General features: G+C 46.6%; 1 protein-coding gene across 1 annotated transcript in view; it reads left to right on the plus strand.

Annotated features, from left to right (window-relative positions):
* Positions 1–2,388, plus strand: part of LOC143981633 (transcription initiation factor TFIID subunit 13) — a 10,160-nt gene extending 7,772 nt beyond the window's left edge. Inside the window, exon 4 of the mRNA XM_077479625.1 lies at positions 31–2,388. Within this exon, the coding sequence (XP_077335751.1) occupies positions 31–201 (171 nt within the window). The 3' untranslated portion in view covers positions 202–2,388. The remainder of the gene's footprint in view (positions 1–30) is intronic.
* Positions 2,389–14,788: the final 12,400 nt, after the last annotated feature.

The following is a 14,788-nucleotide window of genomic DNA, read 5'->3' on the forward strand; positions in this document are numbered from 1 at the left end:
ATATTGTTTATGCTGCATATCTTTCCCTAGACACACAAGGCCATGTCCATCGGGCGCCAGGGGCGGGTCCAGGTAGAGGATATTGTGTTTCTGATCCGGAAGGACCCGCGGAAGTTCGCCAGAGTGAAGGATCTGCTGACCATGAATGAGGAACTGAAACGAGCCAGAAAGGCGTTCGATGAGGCCAACTACGGTTCCTGAGCAACCCTCCGCTATTATGGTGCTTTCATCCCGTATTCAATGCATCGCATGCTTTACCAGTGTGGGATATATACAGTGGGGGCAGAAAGTATTCAGACCCCCTTACATTTTTCACATTGTTATATTGCAGCCATTTGCTAAAATCATTTAAGTTAATTTTTTCCTCATTTAATGTACACACATATTATCACCCGATATTGATAGAAAAACACAGAATTGTTGACATTTTTGCAGATTTATTAAAAAAGAAAACCTGAAATATCACATGGCCCTAAGTATTCAGACCCTTTGCTCAGTATTTAGTAGAAGCCCCTTTTGATGTAATGCAGCCAGGAGTCTTTTTGGAAAAGATGCAACAAGTTTTTCACGCCTGGATTTGGGGATCCTCTGCCATTCCTCCTTGCAGATCCTCTCCAGTTCTGTCAGGTTGGATGGTAAAAGTTGGTGGACAGACAATGTTAGGTCTCTCCAGAGTTGCTCAATTGGGTTTAAGTCAGGGCTCTGGCTGGGCCATTCAAGAACAGTTATGGAGTTGTTGTGAAGCCACTCCTTCGTTATTTTAGCTGGGTGCTTAGGTCATTGTCTTGTTGGAAGGTAAACCTTTAACCCAGTCTGAGGTCCTGAGCACTCTGGAGAAGGTTTTCATCCAGGATATCCCTGTACTTGGACACATTCATCTTCCCCTCGATTACAACCAGTCGTCCTGTCCCAGCAGCTGAAAAACACCCCCACAGCATGATACTGCCACCACCATGCTTTACTGTTGGGACTGTATTGAACAGGTGATGAGCAGTACCTGGTTTTCTCCATACATACCGCTTAGAATTAAGGCCAAAAAGTTCTATCTTGGTCTCATCAGACCAGAGAATCTTATTTCTCACCATCTTCGAGTCCTACAGTTGTTTTTTTAGCAAACTCCATGCGGGCTTTCATGTGTCTTGCACTGAGGAGAGGCTCTTGTCGGGCCACTCTGCCATAAAGACCCGACTGGTGGAGGGCTGCAGTGATGGTTGACTTTCTACAACTTTCTCCCATCTCCCGACTGCATCTCTGGAGCTCAGCCACAGTGATCTTTGGGTTCTTCTTTACTTCTCTCACCAAGGCTCTTCTCCCCTGATAGCTCTAGAGCTGGCCGTCCGGCCAAACTGGAAGGGTTCTGGTCGTCCCAAACGTCTTCCATTTAAGGATTATGGAGACCAGTGTGCTCTTATAGGAACCTTAAGTGCAGCAGAAATTTTTTGTAACCTTGGCCAGATCTGTGCCTTGCCACAATTCTGTCTCTGAGCTCTTCAGGCAGTTCCTTTTGGCCTCGTGATTCTCATTTTGCTCTGACATGCACTGTTAGCTGGAAGGTCTTGTATAGACAGGTGTGTGGCTTTCCTAATCAAGTCCAATCAGTATAATCAAACACAGCTGGACTCCAATGAAGGTGTAGAACCATCTCAAGGATGATCAGAAGAAACAGACAGCACCTGAGTTAAATATATGAGCAAAGGGTCTGAATACTTGGGACCGTGTGATGTCTGTTTTAATAAATCTGCAAAAATGTCAACAATTCTGTTTTTCTGTCAATATGGGGTGCTGTGTGTAATGAGGAAACAAATGAACTTAAAGTGGTTGTAAACCCTTACAAACCACTTTGACCTACAGGTAAGCCTAGATTAAGGCTTACCTGTAGGTCCAAGCAATATCTCCTAAACCTATATGGCATGCGCCGTAGACAGCGGCGCGCAGGCGCACTGAGTGCGGCATTTCCAAGAATGGAGCTGCCGCGCGTGTCGACTCCCGTGCGCATGCGCGGGAGTGACGTCATCGCGGCTTCACCGAATGACAGCGGCGGAGCTGCGAGACGCCACCAGCAAGATGGTTGCGGCGGACTACAGGGGACAGCGGCGACTTCGCTGGCTCCTGTGTCAGGTAAGTGACACATAATGGGCTACTATGCGATGCATAGTAGTCCATTATGCTTTGCCTTTGCAGGGAATGAAAGAGGAAGTAAACCCATTAGGGTTTACTTCCTCTTTAAATGATTTTAGCAAATGGCTGCAATATAACAAAGAGTGAACAATTTAAGGGGGTCTGAATACTTCCCATCCCTACTGTATTTATGTAAATATTGTTACAAGGAAAACTTTTTATTTTTATTTTTTCCTAATATATATATTTATAAGTATTTATTTGTTTCCCCCCCCCAAGTTACATTTCATTAAAGCTGAAGTTTGCTTCTATTTTGGCCTTCCTTGCTTCCTTTCTGTAATGGAACCGCTTGGGCACCTTGCTTAGGTGCTTCCTTCTGCCAAACTGTGCCTCCTGCCCTCCAATCTGTTCTGAGCAAACTGAGAGCCCATACCAGCCTTTACCCCAAGAATCTTACACAGACAAGATGTGAGGTGAACTCTAAAGGGAATGACACTTTATTGAAACTCGTACACATACTTTTATACCACAGAGGAGGATATTCCCCTAACAATACAAACTGTAAACAGGAATATAATTAACAGCTAACAATGACCATAATTAAACAGTAAGTTTATCAACAAACATATAGCATCCCACAATAATTTTGGTAACAAGTTTAAAGTGATCACCAGATTAATCGCATCTCCAAGAGATGCTCAGACAGACGGAAACAATAGAACAATGGGAAAGATCTACTTAACAATAAACACGTAACAAACTGATCTCACCCAACAGTCTGAGACCAACTCCTACAATATTCAAGCAGTCTGAAAAGGTGGAATTAATTTATCTTCATGGATTTCTTAAGGGATATTATTGATAGATATTTCTGTCCCAAGTGGAGGAATGTGAAGTCTGTCTGCAGGAGGGCCACCATATTTCCTCTGACCATTAACCTGTACAAGAATAGCATTGCCTCTTTCCATCCCCTCCAGAAGGGAAGCTTTATTGTCCTTATGTAGAGCATTAATCCAAACCACGCTCGCAGCGTCCATTAGAGAATGATCTGCTCTCTCCATGGGCCATAATCTGTGTGTAGGAGGCTTGCCCCTAGTTCTCTCCAAAAGCCCCTGTCCTGGTTGGGTCTATCACATGCTCCGTCATCAACATGCTAATTTACATTTTTTAAGTAAAACCCTTCAGTTTTCAGTCCCTATTTTGGACCTAATCACTGGTTCTTGGTACTTCTCTATGCAATGCAGGAAGGGCTGTTTTTAAGGCAGGGCAAAAGGGGCAGCTGCCCTGGGCCCTGTCATTGTTGTGGGGCCCAAAGCAGCTGCCTCATACTTGACAACTATCCTGGTTTAAATTCCCTCGCCCCTTGTGGTTTTAGTCCTGTGCTGTGTCCCAATATCTCAGTGTGAACTGCTGCAACTAATGCTGCCCAGCTCTGCCTTATTGTTTAGTAAAGATGACTTGCCTGCAGACCCGTGTTTACATGTAAATTACCGGCATTCATATGTAAATAGGAGATAGCATACCCCCCCGAGGACATATCTCTAGCAACCAATCAACATGCAGAAATCGTGCTGTAACATCTAGCAACTAATCCGTGAGCGGTAATGATACACTGTAACCTCTGACAACCAATCGCAATAGCTGCCTGATCTGATTCAGTAAACTGATTTTGAGTCTAACTGCTATTTATTGTATGTCTCAGAGCAGGTGGAGAGCAAAACTGCATGGGCGGGGCCCAAACAAAAGTTTTTCCCAGGGTCCAATCAATGTTAAAGAAGGCCCGGAATGCAGGCAAATCATGGCTGGTGGGATTAGCCAGCAGGGCGCTATACATAGCTTTCTGAAAACATAACAGCACTCTGCCTCCGTACTCCTCTCGGGAGCCCAGAGGCAAGTAGTTTTCTGGCTCTTGGGAGGCGTTATATACATACAGTTGTGCTCATAAGTTTACATAGCCTGGCAGAATTTATGATTTCTTGGCCATTTTTCAGAGAATATGAATAACGCAGCTTTTTTTTCACTCATGGCTAGTGTTTGACTAAAGCCATTTATTATCAATCAACTGTGTTTAATCTTTTTAAATCATAATCGGAACATCAGAACCCTGATCAAAAGTTTACATACCCCGGTGAGTTTGGCCTGATAACATGCACACAAGTGGACACAAAAGGGTTTGAATGGCTATGAAAGGTAACCATCCTGTGATCTGTTTGCTTGTAATTAGTGTGTATATAAGTGTATAAAAAGGTCAATGAGTTTCTGGACTCCTGACAGACCCTTGCATCTTTCATCCAGTGCTGCACTGACATTTCTGGATTCTGAGTCATGGGGAAAGCAAATGCTTTGTCAAAGGATCTGCAGGAAAAGGAACTGTATATAAAACAGGAAAGGGATATAAAAAGATATCCAAGGAATTTAGAATGCTAATCAAGAAGTGGAAAATGAGGGGTTCTGTTGAAACCAAACCACGGTCAGGTAGACCAACTAAAATTTCAGCCCCAACTGCCAGGAAAATTGTTCAGGATGCAAAGAAAAACCCACAAATAACTTCAGGTGAAATGCAGGATTCTCTGAAAATGTGTGGTGTGGCTGTCAAGATGCACAATTAGGAGGCACTGGAAGAAAGATGAGCTGCATGGTTGAGTCACCAGAAGAAAGCCATTACTATGCGAATACCACAAAGTATCCCGCTTACAATACGCCAAACAACACAGAGACAAGCCTCAAACCTTCTAGCACAAAGTGATTTGGAGTGATGAGACCAAAATTTAGCTTTTTGGCCATAACCATAAACGCTACTTTTGGAGAGGAGTCAACAAGGCCTATGATGAAAGGTCCACCATTCCTACTGTGAAACACGGAGGTGGATCGCTGATGTTTTGGGGATGTGTGAGCTGCAAAGGCTCAGGAAATTTTGTCAAAATTGATGGCAAGATCACTGCAGTATGATATCAAAAAATACTGAAGGAATATTTGCATTCATCAGCCAGGAAGCTGCGTATGGGATGTACTTGGACATTCCAACATGATAATGATCCAAAACACAAGGCCAAGTCCACCTGTCATTGGCTACCGCAGAATAAAGTGAAGGTTCTGGAGTGGCCATCTCAGTCTTCTGACCTCAGTACCATTGAGCCACTCTGGGGAGATCTCAAACATGCAGTTTATGCAAGACAGCCCAAAAATTTACAGGAACTGGAGGCTTTTTGCCAAGAGGAATGGGCAGCTTTATCATCTGAGAAGATACAGTGCCTTGCAAAAATATTCACCCCCTTGGCATTTTCCGTGTTTTGTTGCCTCACAAACTGGAATTAACATGGATTGTTGGGGTTTTGCATTGTTTAATTTACACAACATGCCCACAACTTTCAAGATGTTTGTTTTTTTTGTTTTTTTTCTTGTCATAGTGACCTCCTGGGAACACCCTCGGAAACACAAAGGAGAGTAAGCTGGAATGAAATGGGCCAATCTAGCTGGTGTGTAGTACCACCTGTAGAGTACCTCGTAGGCATTTTCCAGAAAAAGAACATTCTTTGAGCATTTGGATAGTGCTAAAGTCATGACCTGCCAGTCTTCTGGGTCTAGCTGCCTCCCAAGCTCTGTTTCCCTCTGGATCTGATAAGGCCATATCAGTGTTTTTTTGGAGGTAATAATAAAGGAATTAATCAGTGATATCAAACCCGAGGTTTAGGGTTGAGCCCTACAGAAGCTTTCAAAGGGAGTCAGGGTGTAAGGCATTGGTCTTCAAACTATGGCCCTCCAGTTGTTCAGGAACTACAATTCCCATCATGCCTGGTCATGTCTGTGAATGTCAGAGTTTTACAATGCCTCATGGGATGTGTAGTTTTGCAACAGCTGGAGGGCTGTAGTTTGAGGATCCCTGGTGTAAGGGGTAGGCGGATATTTTATAAGCATCTGGAGAAAATGTTGAATATGTAAGTAGCTAAAGTGTTCTCATAGAGGGATCTCAAGGGAGGAGCGTAGAGCCTGGTGGGGGTAAACAAGAAGTGAATGTCTGTAAAACCGTTAACCTCCAGCAGTTCTCCTGGTGGACGGCTATTGCACCCCAGTGGGAACAATGGGCATTTTTTAGGATTTGGAGTAGGGGAAGATGAGGGGTAATCAGACTCGGCAAATATTTGATCGAAGAGAATGAGCCAAACACAGCCCAATCACGGTAGGGCGTAGCGTTGAGGGGAGCCAAGGCAAGGAGAAGATTGGTATTGGAAGTGAATCCACTAAGTCAACAGTGGCCCATAACAGCATTTGATATTTTTTGTGGAAATGGGATAGTGGGGCTATATTCTCAGCTGTATAATAAGCTTGCAGGTTGGGGACTGAGAGTCCACTATTGACCCTGCAGGCATATAAAATTTGTATATTAATCCTAGTTCGGGTAGAGCCCAACACAAACTTCAGGATTTTGCGTTGATGTATTCGCAGAATATGTAGAGGGATTGGAACCGGCAGGACTGAAAAAGTAAAGCAATTTTGGAAAGTGAGTTATGCGAATCGCCACAATCCTGCCAAACCAGGAGAATGTGAGATGAGCCCAGGAGGATAACATGTCCCTCAGCTTTCTAAATAGGGAAGGAAAGTTTGCCTGGTAGAGTCCTGCATAGGTTGGAGTAAGCTGAATCCCCAGATAAGGTAGAGACGACATCCATTGAAATGTGAAGGTACTTTGTAAGGTTGTCAGGTCCGAGGGCGGAAGATTAATTGACGTGGCTTTTGACTCCAAAGACATGCTGGTAGGTTAAATAGATCCTGTTGAAAAATTGGTCAAATATGTGTGTGTTATATGTGTATGTGTTTGTAAGCGTGTCGGGACCCCATGGGGCAAAGGACCACGCTATACCGCAGATGAACACCGGCGGCAAAAGTGCCCTGAGGTGATTCAGTTCGCATAGGTAGTGCTATACAAGTCACTCATTCATTCATTTGGTAGGATTGACAGACAGACCAGAGAAAGACGCAAATGAATGTAATAGGAAAAACAAATTGGGCAAGGTGATACTAGGGTTAGTTAGGGTCAGTAGGATATCGTCCACGAACAAACCCCTCGTGTTTTTTCACCTCAATGCCACCTATGCATTAAGGTGAAAAAACTTCTTCTAGTAACCGCCCCCCCCCCCCCCCCCCCCGTTTTACTCACCTGAGCCCTGGAATTTCCCACGGCGGAGGCGTGCTCTTCCTTTTCCCTGGTTCTTGGCTATTGATTGGATAGGCGCAGTCATTGAATCAGATCCAATGACGGGGGGCGGGCCGAGCCAAATTCAGCATTCTATGGAAAATGCTGGACTCGGGAGCTCACGTGTAAGGTAACCCCCAGAGAGCGCTACTCCTAGGGGGATATACGATGCTGGAGGAGCTACCAGCGCCACTGGGGGACCCCAGAAGAGGATGATCAGGGCCACTCTGTGCAAAACAAACTACACAGTGGAGGTAAGTATGACATGTTTGTTATTTAAAAAAAAAAAAACACAAAGCTTTACAATCACTTTAAGCTGTGTTGCGCTCCTTTACTTTAAAAAAAAATATATATATATTTTTTTGGAAAAGTTCTTGATATTAAATTTCAGCCGTTGTTTGTATTTAATTTACACTGCACGTAATGCCTTTTTGATTTAATAGAAAAATAAAGAAAAAAAATACTTGTGTACTCGGGATGTATAATGCCACATTTTTGTGTATCCACTGCTGATGGAATAGTGTCAACTTTATATGGGTCCTCTGTGGGTGTAATTAGACCCCATCTCTGAAGGTAGCGTTGCATCCCTTTCTGTGGGTTGAATTACGCTCTCAGTGGGTGGAATGCCACTTTCCGAGGGTTTGAATAGACCCCTCTTTCTGGTACTGCACTGGTTACCATCACCAATAGGGTGATGCTAAAAATCACATCTTTTTTTTTCGTTCCTGTTTCGTTTGTGAATTAGACTTCACAGATTACTTCACAATTTTTTGTGATTTTTTTTTTTTCATTGTTTACTGCAGAATTGTTATTTTTTTTTCTTTTAATTGGACTTTATTTAGCTCATGCAATAATTTATGCAAATAACTAACATGATACCCTTACCAAATGAGGCAAAGCTTAGTGAATTGACCCCTATGAGGCAAAGCTTAGTGAATTGACCCCTTTTCTCCTGCTCATGCACTGTCTTTAGGCAGATATGTTTTAGCCAACTTACTGGTCTTGAAGTCGTGGGATCTGGAACTCTCCCAGCAGCTGTTCGAGAAGGAGGGCAAAGATCTGGGAGGTCTAGGTGACTTCCTGACACATTATCTTGGGCACCTTATCCTGAAAATAAACAAGGAAGATAATCATGTAGCACTGACCCCCAAAGGAGCTGCTGGTTTTATTGGGCTTACTGTTACCTTCCTGACCTCTTCTCCGTCTAGGGTTTCCCGTGGTAGATGGCCCAAAGAAATGCAGAAACTGACACTAGATCTTCTTTTGGGTTATTTATTTAGAAGATAAAACAGTCTCTTAATGAAGGGTAGAGGGTTTAGGAGAAAGTTCAGGTACTTTTGGACTGCAAAAATATAAAGTCTCTTATAGAAGAAATCCAGAGAATAACCGTTTCACAGCTGGATTCTCACAACCTCCGGATAGACCTCCTCTCACTAGGCCTTGCAGCCGATAGGGTGTTAAGTAAAGCGAAGTTTCTGCCACAGACTTGGATGTGAATTACTTTAGAAAAGTCTCTGCCACATACTTGGATGTGAATTACTTGAGAACTTGGATGTAACCGAGGGTCATAGACAAATATAGAGAACTATTATACGGTACCAGTATCTCTCAGCCGGTCCGGCGATACCGTAAGATTGTAAGTCCATGAAGTATCCTTCAACTGAGCCTCCAGGCTCCTTCAGAGAAACCAGCCTGGCGCATGGCCTCCTCCTCAAGTGTCCTCCCCTGGATGCTTCTCCAGTTGTTGTGCCTCTCCTTAGATGAGATGGCACGGGACCACCTTTGAATCCTCAGGCCTCGATAACCAGTCAGGCCTGTCCCTGCAGTTACTTTGCATCGGGCCATCCAGCCCCGAGACTTGGAATTGCATGGATCCTCAAGCCAGGCCAGGAGGGCCATGGGGGGCTAGTCAGGAGGACCAGGACCAAACAGACAGAAAATATCTTCTGGACCGGAACCCTGAAGCACATGGTGTCAGTACCTTAAATACCAACTCCCAGAGTGCACAGCAGGAGAACTCTCCCACTGGGCTGCTTCTGAGAAAACGTGGTGCTCAATAGCGGTGACAGCAACAACTGCAGCCAAGGAGAACTCGGAGCAATCCAGCCAGACTGGTACTGAAACCACAATTTAGCAAAGTTATCCCTAAAACCCAACTGTGGTTTCAGGAATATTAATTTTCAAAAACATATAACGCATACAGTCGCTTATTTAAAAGATGAGAGAAAAGTGACTCCTTGTCTTTCCCATGACCTTGGAGCTCATGGTAGCGACAGTAATGCCTCGTACACACGATCAAACAATCCGGTGGAAAAGTCCAGCAAACTCAAGTCTGCCGGACAATCCCCCCATGTGTGGGCTCCGGCGGACTTTTTTTTACCCAAAATGCCGGACTCGGCCGGGTGTGTGCCAGTCCGCCGTACTTTTGAAACGAACGTACTTTTCCCGCCCGGAGAAAAGTCTGCTCATTTTGAGCGCATCTCCAGGTAGCCGGGACCAGCGAAGGAGGCGTCGCTAGCCCCGTCACCTGGTATGGATTTAAAGGGGAATTCCTATGCCGGAAAATGGCATGGGGGTCCCCCCCTAGGTCCATATCAGACCCTTATCCGAGCACGCTACCCGGCTGGCCAGGAAAGGGGGTGGGGACGAGCGAGCGCCCCCCCCCCCCCGAGCCATACCAGGCCCTCAACATGGGGGGGTGCCTTGGGAAGGGGGGGCGCGCGGCCCCCCCACACCAAAGCACCTTGTCCCCATGTTGATGAGGACAAGGGCCTCTTCCCGACAACCCTGGCCGTTGGTTGTCGGGGTCTGCTTATCGGAATCCGTGAGCCCCCTTTTAATAAGGGGGCCCCTGGATCCCGGCCCCCCACCCTATGTGAATGAGTATGTGGTACAATGTACCCCTACCCATTCACCTATGAAAAAAATATTTAAAAAAAACACAACACACAAGGGTTAAAATAGTTTATTGCACAGCTCCGGGGGTCTTCTTCCGTCTTCGGGGGTCTTCTCTCCGGACTCCTCCGCTATCTTCTGCTAGCTCTTTTACTAGCGGAGGAGCTCAGCTTTATTCTTCACCACCGCCGCCCCCTTCTTCCGACTTTGGGGGTCTTGTCCCCCTCTTCGGTTCTTCTTGCCAGGCCACCGCGCCTTCTAGCTCTTTTACAAGCGGTGGCCCGGTCTTCTGTCTCCGCTGTCTTCTGGCCTTCTGTTCTCTTCTGGAGATGTTGCCTCGTCGCTGTCTCCGCTCACAATGACAGGGACGTGGCGTGCGGCGACTTATATAGGGACATCACCGGATGATGTCCCCACCCATTATGATGTCACAGTCCCAGCATCCTCTGTCTACCTGGAGACGTGCTCAAAATGAGCGGACTTTCCCCCGCGTGTGTGGGCGAGTCCGTTCATTTCAAAAGTACGGCGGATAGTCCGGCGGACTTAGTACGCCCTATTAGTCTGCTGCAAAAGTTCCGTGTGTGGGCAAGTAGCTCGTTCGGAAAGTCCGGCGGACAGTCCACCAGACTAAGTCTGCCGGATAGTCTGCTACGTGTGTACGCGGCATAAAACAGCAAAACTTCCTGGTAAAGATAATCATGTCAATCTTGCTAGAAAGACATGACTAAGAAGAAACAGAGCTATCTGGACAAGAGTGTGTATAGGAACCAATTGCCACCTCACTCCAGCCAGAGCCATTTTTAAAACCGAGCTCCGTTTCTTCTTCTTCGGCCACCCTCCAATCGCGAGAGGTGGCTGCAAAATGCTCCTTCTGGTGCCCAGTAACCGCTATATAATAGGGTTGCCACCTGTCCGGGATTCGAATCATGTGTCAGGGTTTCAGGCGAACCGGAACCCGGACACATTTATTCAGACTGGGCTGGGGCTCCCCAAGTAACGAAGATAGAGTCACATGCAAATCTTTTGCCATCTGGGAGCTGTGGGTGGCTGTGACCTATGTGACGTGGAAAATCCACGATATGCTTCTCGTAATCCATGTCTCCTGCGCTAATAAAGCGCCCTTTCAGCCTTTTGTTATAATGCATCTTAGTACAACCCTGTTTCCCGTTTCTTCCCAAGAAAACAGACATAATCACTGTCCTCACATCCTTAGCTCCACGAGCCCTGACCATGGGCGCGATGTTTATTTATATAAAAATAGAGCTAGGTTGCTTCATAATCGGCCCATTAAGCACAGGTAAACAGGAGTTATACAAATCTCAACCAATGAACAATGACTAGGGGAGTTTATGGGAGTGTCTGGGCAGGGGCATTGTGTATGATTTTCCACCCCCTGTCCGTGCTCTTTAGCTACAGATAGAAACCACATGGCTGGCCTAAGAACTCATGAACACGGCCCCACGACCACAACGTACACAAAGACTCCCGTTTTTACAGTTGGCGTAAATCCTTATTCTGCATTGTTCAGAGAACAACGCATACCCGGATTATTCTACCATTCATGCTGATGGGAGATTATCTGCAGAGACACGCCATAGCCTCTCCCTGATCAGACACACAGAGGGTCACGAGCGTACATCCTTCCCATAACCGATAATGTCTTGGCAGAGTGAACACATCTCCCCCTGTCACGTACCTGGTAGGAGTCTGAAATGACGAGGTTGGCCTCTCTTGTATCTCCAGCCCAAGCCCCACTGAAGGTGGAACAGATGATGGCTAGGGTCAGGAGGAACAAAAGTGCCTGTAATGCCGCATACACACGACCGGACTTTTCGAGGGACTAGGTCCAACGGTCTTTCTGATGGACTTTCGGTGGAGTTCCGGTGGACTTTCCGAATGAACGGACTTGGCCACACACAATCAAAGTCCGACGGATTTGAACGTGATGATGTACGACCGGATTAGAATAAGGAAGTTCATAGCCAGTAGCCAATAGCTGCCCTAGCGTTGTTTTTTGTCCGTCGGACTAGCATAGACACGATCGGATTTCTCGATAGGAACTGGGGCGGAGTTCCAGTGGGAAAATTAAAAACATGTTCTACTTCTAAAGTCCGCCAGATTTTTGGCAAGCAAAGGTCCGATGGAGCGCACCACACGATCGAATTGGGCGACGGACTCGTTCCGTCGGACCTTTGCTGTCAAAAAGTCCGGTCATGTGTACGCGGAAAAACATGTTCTATTTCTAAAGTCCGTCACATTTTTGGACAGCAAAGGTCCAATGGAGCCCACACACAATCGAATTATCCAATGGATTCCTTCCGTCTGACCTTTGCTGTTGAAAAGTCCGGTCGTGTGTATGCGACATAACAGTTCTCTTACACCCCCAGACGATCGCTCTGTGCATTGCACAGGGGCCCTTCGCTAGCGGACATATCCACACTCTGAAAACACTTCTGTGCAACCTCATGAGGCTTTCCACTACCAAACGGGTCTCAACTGGCATCAGTCTGCCCCAGTCCACTCTTTAGAGAGGGCTGCAAGAGAACTAACACTGGGAGACACTGTGACAATACATATTAAATACATCTTAATAAAATTTCCACAACAGCTGTCTGGGAGCCGGTTCGGCATCACTGGGGGGAGGCAGGGTGATAATGTCATCAAAAGCAATTTGGCCACACCCATATTTTGCTGCGGCACGCTAGGTGCACCGCATTACCACTCTCCTTGGGGCACCCAAAGTGTTTGGGTTTGGCTTGAAGAAAAGGTGGCAACCCTACTTGACAATCAGCAAAGCTGAGGTTATGTGGGTTTGGCAAAAAAACACATCTGGATGAATTTTTACCATGCAGCAAACCACAAAACATGCATTTTCATGCACTGTGCATGTGTCTTTGCTACTGCAAACCAATGGCACCACAATGCACATTGTACAGTATTGAGCTTTGTGGTAGCACATGTGAAGCCAGCCTAAGCGACCATGAATGGCTCGGGAGTCCCATGCATGTCAATTGGGAATGCGGTGGTGGCACAGACACGGCCGCTGCTCCTAATCTGACATCTGCGTGGGTGCGGGTGCATGGCCTTGAAAGCACGCTGTCTGCATTCTGGGCTGCACATAGGGCAAATTGGACGATGTCTGTGTCCATACAGCTGCTGCGTCCCAAATGACATGAATGGCATGGCCTGCATGGACAAAACATGGCCCTCATATGAGCGTATGCTGTAGTTATTACACTCCGTGTGACTACGGTTGCCACTTTTTCTTCAAGCCAAACCCGAACACTTTAGCGACGCATAGAAAAAATATATATTTTTCAGTATACACTATAGGATTGTAGCAGACCTGGGACACCTTTGGGTGCTCCAAAGAGAATAATAATGTGGTGTACATAGTGGCCCCTCACCCTCCTGTCACGCCTGTTCTGAGCCACATTCTTGTCTGAATAATGTGTCTGGGATTTAGATGGAAGTGGACTGAAACACGGACCCATGATTCTATACCCGGAACTGTGGCCTGACAGAGAGAGGGGGGTCTGACAGAGGGGGGGGGGTGGCTGACAGAGGGCGTGGCTGAAAGAGGGGGGATAGCTGACAGAGGGGGGATAGCCGACAGATGGGGGATAGCTGACAGAGGGGGATGGCTGACAGAGGGGAGATAGCTGACAGAGGGGGGGTGGATGACAGAGGGCAGATGAGAAATGGACCTCAGTGAGGATGAGACAGACAGCGAACTCCAGGCAGGGAGGCAGGACTCCGGGCGACCGCGATCACCCACAGTCCAGCCCCACCTCCACATGTGACCAAGTCCACTGGGCCAATTACAGACCCTTGTGTCTGCTGCGCACGTGACCCATTCAGCCAATCACAGGGCGCCCACTGTCCATCGCTGAGCTCGGCTCGGACAGTGTAACATAGATGCGCGGGGACGGGAATCTATCTGCGCGGCTCTAGATGTTGCAGTCCAAGTGGCCCACTTGGACTGTTGCTATATGTGCCCGGGTTTCAGGCGGGTTGAAACCTGGGCACATGTGTCAAAACCTGGACTGTCCGGGTCAAATCTGGACAGGTGACAACCCTAGGTGTGACTGGCTGCGGCCTTACAATTATTCTGTGTGAGGTAAACCCGGCCTGGCCTTGGCCATACATCCTTCAGTAAATTAGAAAAATCATTTTTTTAAATAAAAAAAGAGTGAGTTAACACCCCTCCAGGAACGACCAAAATAATGAGGAAAAATGGTGTTTATCGCACTCTGGTGGACATTTTCATACACTTTCATAGGCCACGGCTGGGACATTGCTGTATAACTCATTAGTCTGATTCTCACGTTTCACACCTATGTGATTTGATAGTGTGTTTACATTTTTTTATTTGTGATTTCCGTGTAATTTACTGTGTCGGGAATGAACCACACACACAGCCCAAGCTTAGAAGGCCTCGAAAGTACCAATATGGCCGCCGCTGCGCCATTGGGAGTAGCAAGGTGGCGGCCCTGAGCACGGCGGCCGGGAGGGCTCATCGTCCCCTCGTCACGCGATCTGTCATCAGGCGGAGAATCCCTATACCAGAAGGGTCGATGGGGA

This window comes from Lithobates pipiens, unplaced genomic scaffold, assembly GCF_037356315.1.
Source record: "Lithobates pipiens isolate NorthernLeopardFrog02 unplaced genomic scaffold, aLitPip1_a1.2 Scaffold_16, whole genome shotgun sequence".
Classification (NCBI taxonomy): domain Eukaryota; kingdom Metazoa; phylum Chordata; class Amphibia; order Anura; family Ranidae; genus Lithobates; species Lithobates pipiens.